General features: G+C 34.6%; 1 protein-coding gene across 12 annotated transcripts in view; it reads right to left on the bottom strand.

Annotated features, from left to right (window-relative positions):
- The window catches only part of ATRNL1 (attractin like 1), a 515,292-nt gene that overhangs the window by 302,113 nt on the left and 195,021 nt on the right, over positions 1-18,158 (bottom strand). For 11 of the 12 annotated variants that reach the window (XM_085319057.1, XM_085319058.1, XM_085319066.1 and 8 more), the window contains one exon: positions 7,555-7,607. In XM_085319057.1, coding sequence (XP_085175183.1) covers positions 7,555-7,607 — 53 coding nt within the window. Of the gene's footprint in view, positions 1-7,554; positions 7,608-14,840; positions 15,019-18,158 lie in introns of those variants that run through there. The other variant, XM_085319069.1, reaches the window with a different exon arrangement.

Below are 18,158 nucleotides of genomic sequence, written 5' to 3'. Positions count from 1 at the left end.
TCACTGCCTTTTACTCATGCTGAGAATTGAGTGCCAAATCAGCAAAAAACATTCACAAATATTAAATTTAGATTATTTACAAATGAGATTACCTAGACATAATGTTGCCTAATTTAGCCTACACAATCCTTAAAAGAGGTAAGAGGAAATATCTCAACTCTTATTAGGAAAGAAAGTACAAACTGACAAACATGAGGACAAACTGAACCAGGGGTTTTGCCCCACTTCCAAAGTGTAGGTTACAGGGCTAGCAGCTAAGCATATAAAATAGTCTGTGTGGTTAAGCTAAGGAAATAGAAATAATAGAGGGAGGAAAAATGAGGCCCTACAGACTGCTTTTCTCTACCTCAAAGGAATCACCTCCTCCTCACACAAGATTTATTCTTTGCACCGGAGACAGAACGTTGACCACAGTGGCAGAGCTCACTGACTTCTTTCGGAAAGTGACTTGGAACACTTAATTTCCACCTCAAACAGCTACCAAACATAAAAAGTGATATTCTATTTTCTTAGCATTACTTTTTTTTTCTACAAAAGAGGAACCGGATATGGCTGTGTTATCATTAATTCATGACTCTCTCAGCCATGAAAAAAAGGTACTGCTAACTGAAATGCATGAACTGAATAAACCTCTTCCTCATTTGCTTTGTTAGATGATGAGCTTAATACAGAATCTATTTCAACTTTTTGGGGGATATCAGACACAAACTTTTTGATACTCCTTTTCTACTAACTGATTTATCATGTAAAGAAAGCCAGAAAGCTCTAGCAAATACTATTTGACAATCTATTTGTTTTCTTTATTTGAAAACCAATGATCATGCATATCATCTGTACTTGATCTCCACAGAACATACACTGTGGTAGGCAATCCCTTATAACGAACATGAGGATAATGACATATTTGCATGATGCAGTTTTACATTGTCTTCCCTAGATGAATTTCAATTTTCTCTTTCCACTATTTAGTCATAGAATCATAGAATCAGTAAGGTTGGAAGGGACTTCTGCAGATCATCTAGTCCAACCTCGCTGCTCAGCAGGGTCACCTAGAGCATGTTAGACAGGATTGCATCCAGGCGGGCCTTGAAGATCTCCAGAGAAGGAGACTCCACAACCTCTCTGGGCAACCTGKTCCAGTGCTCCGTCACTTGCACAGGGAAGAAATTCCCCCTCACGTTCAGGCGTAACTTCCTGTGGTTCAATTTCTGCCCATTGCCTCTTGTCCTGTCACATGGGACAACTGCAAAGAGTTTGGCCCCGTCCCCTTGACACCCTCCCTCCAGGTACTTATACACAGCGATGAGATCCCCCCTCAGTCTTCTCTTCCCCAGGCTGAAGAGGCCCAGCTCTCACAGCCGTTCCTCATAGGGGAGATGCTCCAGCCCTCTGATCATCTTTGTAGCCCTACACTGGACTCTCTCCAGTAGCTCCATGTCTCTCTCATGCTGGGAAGCCCAGAAATGGACACAGTACTCAAGATGAGGCCTCCCCAGGGCTGAGTAGAGGGGCAGCATCACCTCCCTCCACCTGCTGGCAACAGTCTTCCTAATGCACCCCAGGAGACCATTGGCTTTCTTGGCCACAGGGGTGCATTGCTGGCTCATGGTCAACTTGTCATCCACCAGCACTCCCAGGTCCTTCTCTGCAGAGCTGCTCTCCAGCAGGTCAGCCCCCAGCTTGTACTGGTGCCTAGGGTTATTTTTTCTCTAGGTGCAGGACTCTGCACTTGCCCTTGTTGAACCTCGTGAGGTTCCTCTCCACCCAACAGCCTGCCCAGGTCTCTCTGAATGGCAGCACAGCCCTCAGGTGGATCAGCCACTCCTCCCAGCTTGGTATCATCAGCAAACTTGCTGAGGAGGCACTCTGTCCCCTCATCCAGGTCACTGATGAAGAAGTTGAACAGGATGGGACCCAGTACTGAGCCCTGGGGGATGCCACTAGCCACAGGCCTCCAACTAGACTCCAGATGACAATCCTCTGAGCTCTGCCTTTCAGCCAGTTCTCAATCCACCTCAGATCACGTAGTCTCCTGTTCATTTTAATAATCACCTTCCTTCATCTTTTCTTCCTAATTTCTGCAACAGCCATTCCTAACGTCATGAAAAGTTCTAACATTTTATACTCTATCTAGCCATATTTTCATAAACCTGTACAGGAGCAGTACTATTTCTATTCTACAAGAGTAGGGTAGAAACCTACAATTATGATTTCATTGATGAGAAAATTGTGAGATTTTTGCACTAATGTGGATTTTCTGGCCACATTCTGCACAGCTTGTCATTCTTCCAAAATTGTTCTTATAGCCATTGCATTTTTTTAAGGGAAAAACAGAGCAAAACATTTTTATTTACTCATAACATTTCAAGAGAAATCAAAGGTACAGATTTTAGTTCTCTACCACACACATTCATGTCTCATACCACTCCTGTCTCAATCATATATTTTCCTAATTTATAGTTTTATAATTACAGGATCCACGGAACGGCCAATCAGGGGATGAAGGCCATTTATTCAGACTTTTCTTTAATTGTATGCTTTACAACGTTAATAATAATCTATTATTCTTTTGTGCTTAGAAAGCTAGTTGTCCAGAGTAGCGACCATCTTCTTTTGTCTAAATGTGACAGTATATCTAAACAAATTATCACTAAAATGAAACAACCTTGCATGATGTATGTTGTTTTGATAGTATCTGTAAGAGGATACCAGTCCGTAAATTCCCTGATACATCAGCAAAGGCCATCGCAGAGAGAAATTAACCTCCCTTTAAAAATAAAGTGTGCTTTCTAAAATAGACAGAGAAAATTCACAATAATATAAACAAATTTAAGTACATATATAGACAGATTCTCCAAATCACAGTAAAGTCTAAAGATGATCAGCAGCAATAGTGGTTTTTTAGCCCATCCAGAAATGCTTCACATCAACCTAGCATTTGGAAAATGTATACACACAGAGCCTCAGGTGAGAGCATAATACTTCACTAGGTACTTAAGATTATGGGTGTGGTTATTTTTTTTAATTCCCTAGGAGGTTAAAATTGGTTTGTGTCATTCTTTTAGCTCAGGGCAAAGACTGCGTTTGTCTTTTGCTCTTTTTATGTTCCAAGTTCATGGGTTTGCTAAGGCCATTCTCTCCTCAAAACATCCTAGAATTGTCTGATTCAAACTATAATTTCTTCTAACAGACTTGTAAACACTAAGAAACTTTCTTTTTAAATATCATTTATTCATACAATTCCATATATTCAAAAAGATAACAACAGTCATCATCTTTAATGTATTTAATAATAATAAAAATTGCCTCAATCTGTATCAAAGCTACTGATACAATTGGTGGAACTCATTACTTTAAGTCAAGCATGGCAGTTTTACAATTATAGGATGTATTTAGTTTACACTAATGCTGTCCCTAAAGGAAACAGGAATTATACTGATTGGTAGCAAAGAATCTAACTGCTGGTACACATCTCACAATTCAGCTAAAACACACACCTTTTCAACTGCTAAAATTTATTGGTTTTGCCCTTTGAGTTTCCACACGATTTTTAAATATCTGAAAAATCTCTGTTAACAGTTTTATTAAAAGTGCTACTTGTTATTTATCTTCTCAGATACTCTCCTTGAAATGTTCTTGAGTTTAATCTTTTTCTAAGTATAACAAGTCTGCCACCTAGTGCTTTATGGTCACCTCTAGTACACTTTTTGACTTTTTTTTCTTTATAAATCAAAAGATGCCATGCACTAAGTCAACAAAGGCAAATACATAAATACATGCAGATGTGCATAAATCTAGATGCTTAAAAATTGTCTCCTCTTGCTGACAGTTTGCATTACACGTTTCAATTGGTATAACCAATATCTGTGTTTCTTCACTAGCATGCAAGCATCTTATACTATACCTGTTCTCATTTGCTGCAAGATCTGATCAATACATGCTGAAAAGGTAAAACCTGTGATTTCTTAAAAAAAAAATAAAAAAATAGGCAGAAAAAGGATATCTTCTCTTCTGAATGTAGCAGTATAGAATAATGAATATTAGGGAAGCGAATGCCTCTCTGTCCCACTGTAGTTCTATATTCAGTCTCTTATTTGGTGAGGTGTGCCATTACAGTGTGGTAGCCCAATACTAAACAGAAGTATACTTTGGAGAAAACTGTAAGGTAAATACTGCTGAGATTGTCTGCTTGGGTTTCAGAGATGACAACTCTTTGGGAGAGGTAAAGTAGCAGTGACATGAGTATGCAGTACCAGAATTACAAAGGCAAGAAATGAACAAGAAATCAGCAGTAATAGGCTCAGGAGGAGAGGGGCTGGGAAAGTTGGCGAAGGATGCAGAATGATGAGGAAAAGGAAGCATGAATAGGTTCCATTCACTAAAAGTTTTGTGGGTAACAGGTCTGAAGCAGCCCAAGAACTTCTAATCCACCCTTTATATAATAATTTGTCATGCATTGTAAATTCAAACTCTGTTTTTTCTAGAACACTGGTTTAACTATTTATGACTTAAAACATTGTGCTGGAATACAACTAAAGTCAGAACCGTGAAAGTGGTAATCATTCCAGCAATTTGCCCCAATCAGTCCCAAACCATCTGGTTTTGCTGCCTGCTTCTTTACAAACAGAAGTATTGATTCTGAAAACAATGTATTTCTAATACTGATGTATGATGAACTAATCCAGCAATCCGAATGCACGCTTTGCTATCTAGGTGCCACTGCTATGCATCACATTGGCTGAGACACCACAGAACAACACTAACAACAACATATACAAATAGCATCATGACAACATGTTATATTTATGTTTTCTATACATGCATAAGTCAACTGCACAACTATCTCTGGCCTCCACTCAGAATTCATTTATATGGATTGAATCAGTGATCATTCACTGAAAGACTGGCTTATAATAGAAAGGCCTAGGGATATACAGCTATTTCCTACTAGAAATACAGAGCAACAATCCAGCAGTAGACTTACCTGACCTGCAAGAATATTTACACAGCCCCCCCCTCCCCCCCCCAAAAAATGTGGCTTTTAAATTCATGCAAATCTTTCCTTCTTTCCTTTGTAATTATGTTCTCCTCCTTATTACTTATAAGAAATCCTTGTAAGGATTCCTAAACATATATCCAACTTTTCTGGCCCAGGAAATCCTTCTTCTCATGAAGTTCCTGAGCTGCAAATTGTTGGACGTAAACAGACCTTTTGGGGGAAATATCACTACATGCTTGTCCAGTTACTACACTCTTCCCCAGGCTTTTCATTTTTAGCCACTACTGACAACACAGAAGATTAGACAGACCATCATATAGTTGCTAAGATGTTTTTATATATTCAGTATTTCCCAATTTTCAGATGTGTGTGTGAGGTTTGTTCTCACTCTTATATTCTGACTCTGTTACATCTAGGATTTGATGATATCGTTGCTATCTGTGTTTATCCTTTTGTCACAGTATCTGTATTTAGATTAATTACTATCTCCCACATTTGTGAAATGAATATAGGAAAATACTACTCACATGCACGTCTCTTGTATGTCTTAAACTTTCTTATAAAATTACATATCATGGTAAAGCTATATTTTAAACTTACATTTAAATGTATTTATTTTATACTTACATAGGTAAGAAATCTGAGTATATCYATGACTAACATTTTTAATATATTATTTAGCAAGTAATTTACAGTGCCAATAACCAATTGTTATTAAAATCTTAGGTCAGTCAGTTATCCACAAATTAACAGGAATAATTTCCCATTATGATGCATTGGCCATTAAATGTAAGAAATAAAGCATTCAATTATTTGAACTTAGTGTAGGCTCGTGATTACCTCCAGATAAGGTAACTCCGAAAATTTTTTCATATCAGAATCTTTTTATGACTGAAATTATTAAAAGAAGATTTATCATTCCAAAATAAGATCCTTAAAAAAATTTGAAACCTGAAAGGAGATATATAATAGTAGTGAGTTAAAGGTTAAAGGCTATCTTGAATACAGTGCGATTTGTCTTCAACATGATTTATAGTCCCAACCTGCAATATGATAGCAAAAAATAATATATTTCTTGGAGGTGTCTGAGATCTACAAATCTCATTATTGTCATTTCTTTTCCATCTCTTAGATTAAATAACATTTACTTTTAAAGAAACAGATGTTAATGGACATATCCAAAATTATCTGTGTAGTACTTTCTCTACAGTATACTCTTCTCATGTGCTCATTATCTAGCTTTGAATCTACATAATTTCTAAAATGAATATATACAAATATTCAATCCTCTAAATATTGGAATTTCTGTTTTGAAATAAGAACAAATATAACACATATAATTGAGTTTATTTGATCAACAGTATTTGTACAATACAGACTTAAGGAGTATTTTCAATTAGGTCTATTTTAAGAATACAGTCAACTATATCACAGTAACTTGGAAATACAACATTTAAAAATGAACTTCTACCTTGAACCATTAAACTTGAACTTGACTGTGGAAAAAATGCATATTTTTTAATAACTGTCAAAAAGAATGAATGTTTTAGACCTATAGATACATTAGTATCTGTAACAGACTATTTTATTTTGTAAAACAGATGCAAACCACTTAAGTTAAAAATGAAATATACTAGTAAAGAAAAAAAATTTATTAGGTAAATGATGCCAACAAGAGACTATAAAACAAAACTTTTGTATACGCTCTAGAATGAAAAGGTAAAATATAAGCCCAAAATTTATTAAGAAATATATCTTTATACAATTTAAGGTCAAGGTAGAGGATGACATTAGGAAATAACAGACAATTGAATCCAATTGTCTGACATTGAGAAGGTATGTGCAAAAGTTGCAAGAGGAAAGAGTCCTCCAACACTAATGATTAATGATGATTAAATGATGATTAAAATTACTATTTAACATTGATATTAGGTCAGCAAATAAAGAGCTCACTAAGGGATTTCTGCACACTGGTAATAAGCATTCTTTCCCATCCCTTCCCATATTTCACTATGACTATCAGAAACGTAACACTGTAAAACTAGTTTGCCTAAGGCACCTTTTACAACAGTAAAAACATGGGGACAACACACATGCTTTATCATTTTAAAACATACTGGAGTTCAGCTGTGGACCACTTCCCTGGGACACATACTGACTGGCTAAACCATCCAGAATGTCACTAAGAAATATCACCATTTAGCCTGTTTCTATTTCCCTATTACAAATTCTGCCTTTTAAARAATGAGACAATTACATATTCCCTTTCTTCACATACATTGAGATACAGAGAACAATGCAATGGTTTGATCATTCACTGTAGCATAGGTACAAGGAATTAACTTTCAGTAGGTTTTAGTGCTTTCTTGGGGACAAAGTGACACCAAGAGAAGTCCAGAAGGGCACTTTATTTTTTAATTTACTTTTTCAAAGTTGCACCAACTACTTGARGAATACCTTGAAGAATATTTAGTTCGTTTTACAGTGGAAATGAAATTATAACATAATGTGTAAATAGCATTTAAATAGTGAACATGAAAAACATAAGTACTCACAATAACAGGTTCCCCTAAGTGGATTTCCAAGATATCTATTTTCAGAATCACAGCTGCAGGGGAAAAAAGAAAAAAAATCTCAATAAACAGATTATAGTTTTAATACTAATACAGATAGAATATTTATTCCAAATAGCTTGAGTTTTATTACTAGCAGCACAAATACAGGAAATTAAAAGATATTGATATAGTTCTTCAGTAGGATGTACTGCCTTCTGGAGGCACTTGTTTATAGAAGAAACCCAGAGTGATGAGGCTCTGATGAGGCTTGAGGTGAGTGCCTGTAGTAGGACTTACCTCTGAAGGTATGTTTACACTAACAAAAAAAAAAGGCATCCAGGCAGCAAGGTCAAGCACTAAGAGCTCCGATTACGCATGCTGCCTCAGAGATAGGTTACGTCCTGGCTAGTTTTGATCACCCCTTTGCTCTCTCCAAGATGACAGCAGAGCAAGGATCAGGCGGATTATTCACTGCAGGAAATGTTCCCAAACATGTCTCCCGCTAACGCACACAGTCTTGAAACACTACCAGAGCAGACTTTGCATCCTCAAACACCTTCCACATGTCCTCATGCCACTTATTCAGGGATGGAACATCTAGCCTCAGTTTCATGCTACACAAACAACCATTCTGGTGGGCTACAATATGTCATTCATTTTGTTTCCAACTCTTTAAATGCAAAAAAAAAAAAAAAAAAAAAAAAAAAAAAACAAACCAAAAAAAAAACTCATCACACACCAAAGCAAACAAGCAAAAAGACCAACTACAGCTCCATGCAATAAATGATAATTACGTTTTCATGGCACCACGGAGGTCCGTGAGGTGATCCACAGCCAATTGCTGTGTACTGTGCTCTAAATCATCCTAATCTATATTGCTGCAAGTCAGGCCATGATAACCGTCCCTAAGACCAGAAATTAGCCATAAGTGCAGTAGCATAAGCATAGCTGTATCTCAGCTACTTCACTTCTCTGAACTGCAGAAGCAGTTGCGTCTCTCCATTAACCAAGCACTAAGTGAACTTAGACTTAATATATAATGTCCTGTAACCTGCATCTAGTCTGCTGTAGCTGATATTTTGAGAAGTTGATAAATTTAACTTATTTATAAAATATGTGATTGTTTTCAGAAACATGGAATAAGCTACAGAATTTCATAATCATCAAATTGAGTTATATAACACTTGTCTAAAAACCCCATATACCTTAAYAGAAAATGATTATCCTGTTTTTGGTTTTCTGGGCTATTCCAGAAGTCTCCAACAAAATTATAATTTTCTATTAAATATATATAACAGTTCATAAAACAAAGAGAAAGCTTATCACTGGTTATGAATTTTTTTCAGTTAATAGCTTGTACTACCTTTTCATTACTTTGCACTCTTTAAGAAACATAAATTGCAAGGAGATCTTTTATTATTTATTTTATTTGTTAGTAATATGGCAAAACTTTATAGCTTCGGTGTCAAATCACCTAGTAAGTGGCAGACTGTAAAACACTGTGCTTACACTGGCTCAACATCTGTCAAAAAAAGGTTAATATATTCAACTTTGTTCTTCTGTTTTCTCTTCCATAGTTTCCAGCCTAATGTTAGGTTGCTACCATGCTCATTTTTATTAAACATGTGCAGAGAAGCTCCTTAGGTATTTGTTACAATATCATAAGTGAAATAATGAACAGTAGCACTAAAAAAACTTGCAGTTGATTCTTCCCATGAATTAGAGTTTCTTTTAAGGGGCTTGTTTGCTCTGTTCTGTATTTTTATACATTTTTTTTTAATTACTAAAACAAACCAGTTTCATATTGGTTTTAGAATTGCTTGGGAGTTCAAAATAAAGGTTCTGCCCAAATGAATAWATAATTAATTTCCCAAATCTTCTATGGTTATGAGCAATTTAATAATTTCTGACTTTCTTTTCAAATACCATAAATGTACCCAGAGTACATGTTTACATTAAGATTCACAGAACTTTAATTAATGAAAGGCCTGTTTTCTAAGAATTTGTGTGCTTAAAAATCACTCTTTGCTGGAGATTCATAATGTGTATGATCTTGTGCATTATATCAACCATAAGACAGCCTTAGAAAGGGCAAGTAGAATATATTTAAGACTGATGTTATTGTGGTTTTGACATTGATCAAGCTCCCTCCATCACAGTAGCTTATTCTTGGTGAAAAGATTAATCTTTGTATATCTCAGTATATTTTATTCAGGTAAAGAATGTGTCTCAATTTGGTTCACCTGTCCTTGCAGATATTGGGTTAGTTTTCAGTTGTTAAACATAATCTTTAGGATAAGCTTTCTCTTGTATGTCTTTCAAAATGTTAGAGAAGATATTTCTCTCCACCACTTTGAGAGAACACAGTTTCTCATAGGAGGTAAGTCTGCATTTCTGAGTTCACCCATTACATACATAAATACGTGTTCACTACTGCCAAACACGTGGTCAGTCATGGATAAAGAAAAGAGCCAGAGAAATAGAGTCAGGTCAAGAACACGAGATTTTCTGGATGAGAGTGAACAGTAACAAATCATTGGTATGTGAAATTAGAATTAGACAGTTTGGTCCAATTCATTAAGTTTAACTAAGATACTCTTTGCTCAGGTTGTTCCATATGATAGTTACTGTTCACTTAATTCCTGGACAGCAGAAGAGATGAAGCGATGATCTAGAATTTATTAGGAAATCATGCCTTATCTCTTAACCAATTTCTCTTATTTATGTTATCAGGTGAGACTAAGTTTATCTATTTATTTTTTTCTCCTGTAGCACAATGTATTATGTTTGAAATATTATTACTTCCAAGACCACTTAAAAACCTTTGATCTCCATCTTTCTGAGAGGCCAGAATTGAGTAGAATGAGAAAAATCTGGAAATATAAAGTCAGTTTATGAAGCTAGGCTGTTTTATTTTTTCTATTGGTAAGATCAGCTTAAATAAGAAAAAGTATTCCTGGCCTAGGCCTTTCTTTTCTTTTTGAGAATTAAGGGAAGAGGAGACAGATTAATCTACTGAAAAAACCCTGTCTCAAGGCATTCTTATATGCAGTTACAAGAAGAAACAAATAAATCATTTTCACACATCATTAAAAAGTCCTAACTGGAAACATAAATCCTAGAATCTTTAACCCTTTTAGGTTATCATTATCTTAAGAGGTAGGCAGATCGTTCTTCGTATCTACAGCAGAAAGCCTAGCTCGTGACTGGAAGGAGCTTGACACTGAGAGAATTAAAGGTGTCCAATTTGTGTATTAGAAAAAAATATATGTTTAATTATAGCTCAGTAAATTGAGAGAACTATTCATTATTAATGGAAAACATTGGGACAATACACTGCAACATCAATATAGTCAAGAAGCAGACTCTTACCTATAAGAGGGTATTTTTTATGTGCAAATTGTTAGTCTGTGTACTTCATTACAATAAAATAAAGGTTATAGTAGTAGTAGAAAAATACAGTAATAGTAAGCAATTAAACAAATCTACTCTCTGAAATTCACAAAGCACTGCACAGAAAATTAAATGATTAAGCCTCACTAATTTGATCTACAGTACCTATTTTTCACTAAATATATCACCTGCACAACATTATCCTATTGGAATCATAGCACTTAGCACACATAATGCTTCTTCTGATTTGTTTAAATATATTCAAAACTTCCAACACGAGACAGGCAGTTTTCTGTCTGTAGCACAACTCGGCCCGTTGTGAGGTCACTCACAGTTATTGCTGTTGATCAAGTCCATTCTTTCCTAATTGTTTTTGACATAGATAATTTCATGGTTAGAAGAGGTGGTTGCTCCTTGCTGGTTCCACATAAAAGCTACTGAAACCAAGCTTTAAGACCCAGGGTTTTGTCCTCTTCCATCCATGTTCAAGTGTCAATTGGAATTACAGATATCAGTGACTCACTGTTCTGAACTACATAATAATCCAAGAACAATGTCTGCTGACTTCAGTGCTTTTAGTTAAGTCACTACTCTTGAGCTGAAAATATTTGATTTTTCTGGCATTACTTCCAAAATGTTATAAGCTACAGTTAATTACAGCTATTGCCTGTAGTTAGGCATATATGACAACTAATTTTAAAATAGCTAGATAGGTACTTTGAAAATATCAAGATTTTCAAGTAGAGGGATCCAAGCAGGGTAAATACTCCTGTGTAACTCTGCCCTGAGCTCTATGTTACCACTAAAGTGTGTATTACTGAAAGCGCATCAGGTATCTCAGGCAATCTGCAAAAGGAGTAGGCACAGCATAGGCATATGCTCAGTGCTTGGGAATAGCCAGCAGTAATGCTTCATAGTTTGCTTATAACGCCACAAGCCTGAATATGTGGCTAAAGCAATCTAATTTTAGCTTTAGGGACACAGTTGTTTGAACTTTGATTACCAGGTGCCCCAAGTAACCATTCTACTACAATTAACTAACAATTACGTTATGTTTTTGAGTATATTATAGAGTATTCTACTATTTAATACATCATGGCATCATGCACTGAGGAAAATCTGTCAGAAATGGAGCCAGGACTATGGAGAGAAAATAAAAGTCTGTTCTGAAAAATCAGGAACAAGACTTTACAAATTAATGATAGCAATGACAAATTTGAAATTTAAAATGCTTTTTCTAAACACACCTCACTCTGTTTTAAGGGCTTATCTTGTCCAACGATGTATTTACATTTAGAAAATTACTAAGAGGAAAAAAGCTAAAAAAAGAAAGTAGAATTAAAAAAACAAAAAGAGATTATTCAGACAACAGATGAAAATAGCCTCTTACCAGCATCTTCAGACATCTGCAATCAAACCTGCACTGTTAAACGTATGCAATTCAGCAACACGTTACTTATTAAAACCACTCTGCCTCTGTAAAGAAGACTAATCTCACAGAATGTACTTGTAATTGCTGAACAGTTGAAAGTATATCAGCTTCCCCTGGTTTTCTGATCTCATTTTAGGTCTCTACAAAACCACTCTGCATTGGGTCTAAAATCCCTTGTATTTGAGAAACTATACACAGAAACAGTATGTTGACTTACATAAAAACTTTTATTATCAGTCCTGAGTTTCCCTCTAAAAAATGACACCATAAAGTACATTCTTTCTTTAAGAATAAGATCCAAAAATCACTAGTTAGTATTCTGCTTGGAAAACCCAATTTTTCTTGTAATAAATTCTTCATTTTATAATTTTAAGATAAAGTTTTGTTTCCTATTCTTTTATTTAAGAAGATAATGATTTATTCATACTTTTAATAAGTAGGAGAGAGAAAATAAGGAAAAATATCCATGCATATCACCTTAATATCATAGTCATATGACTTTATCTTTATACATCCTTTTTCAAAAAATAAGAATTAAGCATYTAGCTCATTGCCTATGTAACAAAAATTTGTAACATCAACCAGTCCAGAATTTCGTATTCTATTCTTACTAGACAAACAACAGAACAGAACATACATTTATGACTATTTATAAGTTCCTGTGAAAATGCAAAAAATAGTAAATGTCTTTATCACCTAAATACGTGCTGCAACTCCTACAATACATTTTTAAATAAATAAATAGTACTCATTACCATTGAATTATCACCAAATATTACTGTGGCAATAATTTAATCTCTACTATATTATCACATAAAATGTTCTCCAATTCTTTGTTAGCATGGGTCCTTCCCTCTGCAAACTTTGTATACCAACAGTGTCCCTGTTGAAGAACTTTTGCATCTTTCTATTTTACTTCTTAAATCTCCCACTTTCCAACAAGTGAAAAAAAATGAAGGAACAAAGGAATGAAAGAAAAAAAGAATCTAAAATCTAATTATTATAGTAAAAAGAGATTTGAATTAGCTGTTAGAGAAGCTAGTTCCACAGTTACAAAGTCATTCTGCCTCATGTTTTCTAGCACTAAAACAAGCACTAGCCAATGGATAGAAAGGGTGGTAGCATAATTTTTTCCTGTTGTGTGGGATTATTCAGTAGGAAAGAACTTTTAAATAACTCTAGAATACCTCAGACAGATTCAAGATAATCTGCCTAACGTAGCAGCTTTTCTTACAGCAGTATCCTTTTAAATAATATTGCATCTATTCCAGTKGATTTTTTTTTCCCAAGCCACTATCACATGTACTTCATTTGCAATTTCACTTCTAAGAATCTTTGTAAGAACACACATCATTATCTATATATATTTTTCATTATTTTTATGTTATGTTAGTCAGATTTTTTGTTTTTATAACCTACCTCTTGCTTTATCTTAATTTTTATCTGTTTATTTTAAGTAGAGCCATGATTTAAACAATAAGRATAGAGAAATTACCAGGACAAGTAAGTCCATTTGTGTGGACGGTCTGTTGAGGAAAGGAGCTCACTGAGAGATGTAAATATTTACTGAATGGAAAAGTACTATTCATAGTACTTTCAAGACTTCCAGATTTAATTTCATCACATTTTCAGATAACAAATTTACATCTTGGAATCTCAGAAATTTATATATATGAAACGCTTTAAAYATTGTAATGAAATATGTTTCTCTTACCTTTTTGCATTATGAATATAATCTTAAATAAGAAGAACAGAGAAAATATTGCAACCTTAGCAAATGAATTATTTGAGTAATCAGCAGTTCTAGGAAAGGATAATAAATTTTGAAATGAATATAGTATAAATATGCTTCAATAACTCTCCAAAATGTATTTCTGTAAAACATTTATAGAAGAAAAAAAATGTCAAAAATATGTCATGGAATGAGATTTATTGTCTGAACGAAGAGGTTTTCAATGCAAACCACATTTGTGCTCTCCTGATCTGAAGAGCAGTGTAGGTATTCTAAGGTGATCAGAAACCCCTGCTAATATTTCTGGTAGGCTTGGCCTGGCGCAATGTAAACACAGCATCTTGTTTTGAACAACGTTGGTTATTTCTAACATTTACTTTCTCGGGGCTGGAAAAGTTTCTGAACTATTTACATGCACTGCGAGTTAAGAAGTGTATCAGAACAAAAGTTTTAGGAAATACTGATGTTATCTAAATTACTTCTCTACCCATTACAGTATCTTATACAGGGTTAATGGGTTAATGGCAATTTGTTATATGAACAGGAAGCTTAAATATTACAAAGACTTAAGTTTATTATACAGAACAACGGACAAGTTATCACTCTTACTATAAAGATGCCAGAACTCTAGCTATTAAATGATATTTTCGATTATACTTTAAGTATTCCTGGCTGACTAAAGAGCTTCAGATTAGATATTCAGAAAATACATTCATAAGCTTAACTTACCATATTTGTTTCCTGTGGCATTTACAGAAATTGTCAGAGAATTGTACCTCCTCCTTTAACAACAATGGATGGTGAGCCTTCAAAAACATTTAAATGACCTATTGGAGAGTTGTCATCAGAAACCAGATATGGAGGTAGAGCAGTTTCCAGCCTCCTATCTTCTTTAGGTTCTTCTGGCCTTTAAAACCACATTTTTATCCATCAGACCACTCCATTATCTATAAATCCATCCAATATGTTGTTCTCACAAGTTCTGTTCCTGCCTAAAATCTTTCTGTCTCTTTTGCTTCACTCCCACACCCCATGCATGGCATAGTCCATCAAATTAATGTCTTATGGCCTACCATTTTTCTACTGCAACCATGTCTGTCTCTTTTAAAAACCTCTTTAATATATCATGCCCATCTAACTTGTGCAATCTTTTATCTGACTACATTAAAAAAGACATCAATCCAAAAGATAGAGAAATATCTATTAAGAAAAGAGCACACAAAATAGGATAGGTGGTTGGAGAAACTATTAAGATAAATACACGTTTSCTTTTATCCACTCTTTCCTATGTCCTGATCTCCATTAGTCCATTATAATCCATAATCTTGTAAATATCCTGGAGCAGAGACTATACTGATACATCTTTAGCAAGTGCCACATAAACACATGTTATTGTCTACGCTATAACAAAAATTCTATATATGCCAACACTTCCAGTCTTAGACAGCTGACTCACCTTTAACAGACCTTTAAGAACACTAGTTAAAATAAATGGTCTTAAAAAGGAAGGAAAAGTTGACTAAAAGTACACCATAGCCTCACAACAGGATACTGTGAAGTATTTTATGACAAGATTTCCGGTCTTTCTGTCTCACTCAAACTATATGTATTTGTTTTGGATAGGCAGGCTCAAGAGTACTACTGCGAAAAGCAATGGGTTGCACTCCATGTAAGACTGCAAGCAGAACAGAGCTTTTAACTCTGTAGGTAATCCCAATGACTTCCAAAGGGCAACTCACACAATAAAGCATTATTCAAAACAGGCATAAAATCTCACCCTAAACAACGACAGAATGAAAGAATATTTATTAGCTATTACTACAGACCTGGTGTGCGACTTATCTGAAAAAAACAGCACCCCAACTGGAAGTGAATGATTGGTGAAGCTGAAGACTACACTCACCAAAAACAGATCTTATCATCCAGATCTGCAAACATCAGTCTCAACACCTAAAAAAAGTGTCTATGAAACAACATTTACATATATATATATATATATATATATATATACATACACTAGATGCTTAAATTAATTATTGCTAGAACTATCTGGAAGAAATATATACACACACACACATATATATATCTATTGACTAAGTATAATCAGTTATTTTACAGCAAGTAGGGTACTTTCCTTGCTTCTTGTGCTATAAGTGCAACAAATTGGCCCAAATATTTTTGTCATCAACATTTCTCAAAGCATTCTAAAACTTTGTAACTTTCCATAGGTATTCTGAGCAGACAGACATTAAAAATCTTCTTGATTTTTAAAAGCTTTAAATGCAAATTTAGTATATATTCTAAAAGAACAAATATCAGCTCCTAAAAAATGAAAATCAAATATTAAAATACATAGTTAATATAGTTAAATTGCCAAAATGCAGTTTTGAAAATAACCAAATGACCTGAAATACACTATTCAGAATGGCCTTACTGCACAAAATAATGTCTTACCGTTGAAAATTTTATCAGATTTTGTTCTAATCAAATACTTTACTAAAAATAGTATTTGATTGCTAGCAATGATCCCCATAAACTTGCTAGAGATATAAGATTTAATTTATCTATTTAGGTGACCATTCACTTGCTTCTGTGTGGTTTTCAAAGAAAAAAAAAAAAAGCAAATAAAAGCAGTGCTGTAACAAAATGCTTCAGTGCTTCCCTGGAACTGAAAATTGTGGTAGATTAAGGGAAACAAAAATCAGGATTAGAGAGTACAGAAATTTACCAAACAAGGACTTTTTTTGACGTCAGAGGGAAATAAAAACAGCCCAAGAGGCATAGGAATATCCTGTTCAGTAATACAAACATACAGTAGAGGTGGGATATTAGTGATGCAGAGATTGTGTGGGAATAGTTACAGCATAATCCCTTCACAAGTATCCATTTCACCTGCCTTGAGCATTTCTATTTTCTATCCATCTTTTTCTGACTGTCTGTTGGTTTGCTGCTTAACTCAAGCCTGCATAGGATAATAGGCTACAATTACATTAACCGCCTTTCATCTCTGTCTGAATTAAATTTGTTCTGCATGCTGGCATGAAAGCCTGTTCCAAATCATTTTGTTTAAGTCAAAGAATAATAAATTCTCTCAGTTCAAAAATTTGGGCAATGTTTTTAGCATTGTGAAATATGTTTCTGATTTTTTTTTTAACTGACAGTCTGAAAATTAGTACTTAAGTCAGAAATACTCCACATTACGATAATGATTAAAAAAATCATTTTTAAAATACAGATTTATCTTTAACTGTTCTCATGTTTGTAAGTTTTTTTTCTTTACTACTTTCAGATCAGGTTTTTAATTGTAACCAGTTTCCCAAACTAATTTACGCAAAGCTAATGCTGTAATTTGTATTACCCACAAATCAGAAGTGTGACATACTTTAATGTCACTTCAAACACTATTTCTTGTGACAGAAAAGTCAGAAAAGCAGAGTATGTGTCATGTATTTTGTAAATAAGAGACACAAAAGCAGTGGAGAAATGCATTCTGAGGAGGAAAATGTTCTTGGCAAGATCAGCATGGAAAAATTCCAAAGAATTCACTCAATGTTATTCAATGTTTGCAGCGTATTCTAATGCATTGTAGTAAACCCTTTGATCGAATATAAAGCACTAATACCGAAGGTTTAATCTTAAGTTTCTCCAGTGACCATAACTGAAYAGGTTTAAAAAAAATGGCACCTCCCGTACTGTAGTCTTTTACTCTTTCTGTTTTTTCTCTCCCTCTCTCTTCAATTCTTTTGGATTTTTATTTTTAAAGAAAATATAACTGACCGTTACATATTTCTTGCTTCTCAGTGTCTAAGAGTATTGCTCTATGTTTGATTTATAGATTCCTGGTAAGATGTGAGGTGTTCAAAGACAGTATAAGAATACAGTTTGTCTGTAAACTTTTCTATCTTAGGTATGAGCTGTGATACTCTGTTCACTGCTTCTGTTATTTCACTGTTTAGTGTAACATCTTACTACATCAGATGCAGCGGTTTGTGCAGCAGTGTTTGAGCTCTGCTTAGACCCTCTGAGAACCTTGTTCAAAGCTGTGGA

Source organism: Rhea americana, unplaced genomic scaffold (assembly GCF_003343005.1).
Source record: "Rhea americana isolate MKP2758 unplaced genomic scaffold, rheAme1 scaffold_57, whole genome shotgun sequence".
Lineage (NCBI taxonomy): Eukaryota > Metazoa > Chordata > Aves > Rheiformes > Rheidae > Rhea > Rhea americana.
This window is presented reverse-complemented; position numbering and strand designations above follow the sequence as displayed.